General features: G+C 42.2%; 1 protein-coding gene across 3 annotated transcripts in view; it reads right to left on the minus strand.

The window, feature by feature from the left end:
* The window catches only part of LOC133577438 (protein spire homolog 1-like), an 87,184-nt gene that overhangs the window by 33,229 nt on the left and 51,455 nt on the right, over nt 1-2,500 (minus strand). For all 3 annotated transcript variants that reach the window (XM_072912589.1, XM_072912588.1, XM_072912590.1), the window contains exon 7: nt 288-374. In XM_072912589.1, coding sequence (XP_072768690.1) covers nt 288-374 — 87 coding nt within the window. The remainder of the gene's footprint in view (nt 1-287; nt 375-2,500) is intronic.

The following is a 2,500-nucleotide window of genomic DNA, read 5'->3' on the forward strand; positions in this document are numbered from 1 at the left end:
CAGGAAGTCACTTGTAACACATGACAGGAAGTCACATGTAACACACGACAGGAAGTCACTTGTAACACCTGACAGGAAGTCACTTGTAACACCTGACAGGAAGTCACTTGTAACACATGACAGGAAGTCACTTGTAACACATGACAGGAAGTCACTTGTAACACATGACAGGAAGTCACATGCAACACATGACAGGAAGTCACATGTAACACATGACAGAAAGTCACATGTAACACATGACCGGAAGTAACGTGATGATGATGGTTGTGTAAGGTCACATGACTCACGGGGTTGAGCGGGGGTCGTGATCTGATGAACTCCAGAATGACCTCATGGGCGCTCTTCTTCAGCCTGGGAGGAATGACACCGTTCACCTGCACACACACATGGGACATACAGTAACTACCTGCACACACACACACACACATGTATATATATATATACCGTATTTTCCGCACCATAAGGCGCCCTGGGTTATAAGCCGCGCCTTCAATGAACGGCATATTTCAAAACTTTGTCCACCTATAAGCCGCCCCGTGTTATAAGCCGCATCTAACTGCGCTAAAGGAATGTCAAAAAAACAGTCAGATAGGTCAGTCAAACTTTAATAATATATTAAAAACCAGCGTGATGTGGGCGCGCATGGAGTCGTATATCAACATGGACGAAGCTGCGTGAAAAAAGCCACCCGGCCTCTTCGCGTAAACTTAAACTTCCCTTAACCACTCGCTCATCTTTTCTTCATCCATCCCTTCGAGTTAGCTTTTATGATGACGCCGGCTGGAAAGGTCTCTTTTGGCAAGGTCTTCCTTTTGAATATCACCATGGGTGGAAGTTTCTGGCCATTAGCATGGCAAGCTAGAACCACAGTGAAGGATGACTTCTCATTCCCTGTGGTGCGAATATTCACCGTACGTGCTCCCGTTGTATCCACAGTGCGGTTCACAGGAATATCAGTTGCTGTGAAATAGTAATCCGTGTGCGGATGGAGAGATTGCGTCTTTTCATGAACCGGATCCCTGTCGCTTAGTAGGAGCCATTTTGTGGTCTTTACAGATGTAAACACACAAAGGAAATGATAATATCCGCGCGCTTTTTCTTCTTCTACGCGGGCGGGTGGTTGCTTACAGTAGAAGAAGAAGCGCTTCCTGTTCTATGGGGGCGGGTGCTTACCTTGGCGGTTGCTTGCGTAGAAGAAGAAGCGCTTCCTGTTCTACCGGGAAAAAAGATGGCGGCTGTTTACCGAAGTTGCGAGACCGAAACTTTATGAAAATGAATCGTAATATTTATCCATATATAAAGCGCACCGGGTTATAAGGCGCACTGTCAGCTTTTGAGAAAATTTGTGGTTTTTAGGTGCGCCTTATAGTGCGGAAAATACGGTGTATATATATATATATATATATGTATGTGTGTGTGTGTATAAAAATGTGTGTGTGTGTATATATATGTAGAAATATGTATATATATATATATATATATATATATATTTTTTTTTTATCCTGCAATACCATGAGCTTATGTAACGAAATTTCGTTCTTATCTGTGCTGTAAAGTTCAAATTTGAATGACAATAAAAAGGAAGTCTAGTCTATAATATATATATATATATATATATATATATATATATATATATATATACAGTCAAGAAAATAAGTATTTGAACACCCTGCTATTTTGCAAGTTCTCCCACTTAGAACTCATGGAGGGGTCTGAAATTTTCACAGTAGGTGCATGACCACTGTATGAGAGATAACCTAAAAAGAAAAATCCAGAAATCACAATCTATGATTTTTTAACAATTTATTCGTGTGATACAGCTGAAAATAAGTATTTGAACACCTGTCTATCGGCTAGAATTCTGACCCTCAAAGACCTGTTAGTCCGCCTTTAAAAGTCCTCCTCCACGCCACTGTATAATCCTGAATCAGATGCACCTGTGTGAGGTCGTTACCTGCATAAAGACACCTGTCCACCCCATACAATCAGTAAGACCCAAACATTCAGCATGGCTAAGACCAAAGAGCTGTCCAAAGACACCAGAGACAAAATTGTACAACTCCACAAGGATGGAAAGGACTACGGAGAAATTGCCAAGCAGCTTGGTGAAAAAAGGTCCACTGTTGGAGCAATCATTAGAAAATGGAAGAAGCTAAACATGACAGTCAATCTCAATGGGAGTGGAGCCCCATGCAAGATATCGCCTCGTGGGGTCTCAAAGATGCTAATAAAGGTGAGGAATCAGCCCAGGACTACACGGCAGGACTTGGTCAAGGACCTGAAAAGAGCTGGGACCACTGTTTCCATGGTCACTGTTGGTAATACACTAAGACGTCATGCTTTGAAATCATGCATGGCACGGAAGGTTCCCCTGCTTAAACCAGCACATGTTAAGGCCCGTCTTAAGTTTGCCAATGACCATTTGGATGATCCAGAGTCATGGGAGAAAGTTTTGTGGACAGATTAGACCAAAATTGACCTTTTTGGTCATAATTCCACT

Source organism: Nerophis lumbriciformis, linkage group LG37, assembly GCF_033978685.3.
Source record: "Nerophis lumbriciformis linkage group LG37, RoL_Nlum_v2.1, whole genome shotgun sequence".
NCBI lineage: Eukaryota > Metazoa > Chordata > Actinopteri > Syngnathiformes > Syngnathidae > Nerophis > Nerophis lumbriciformis.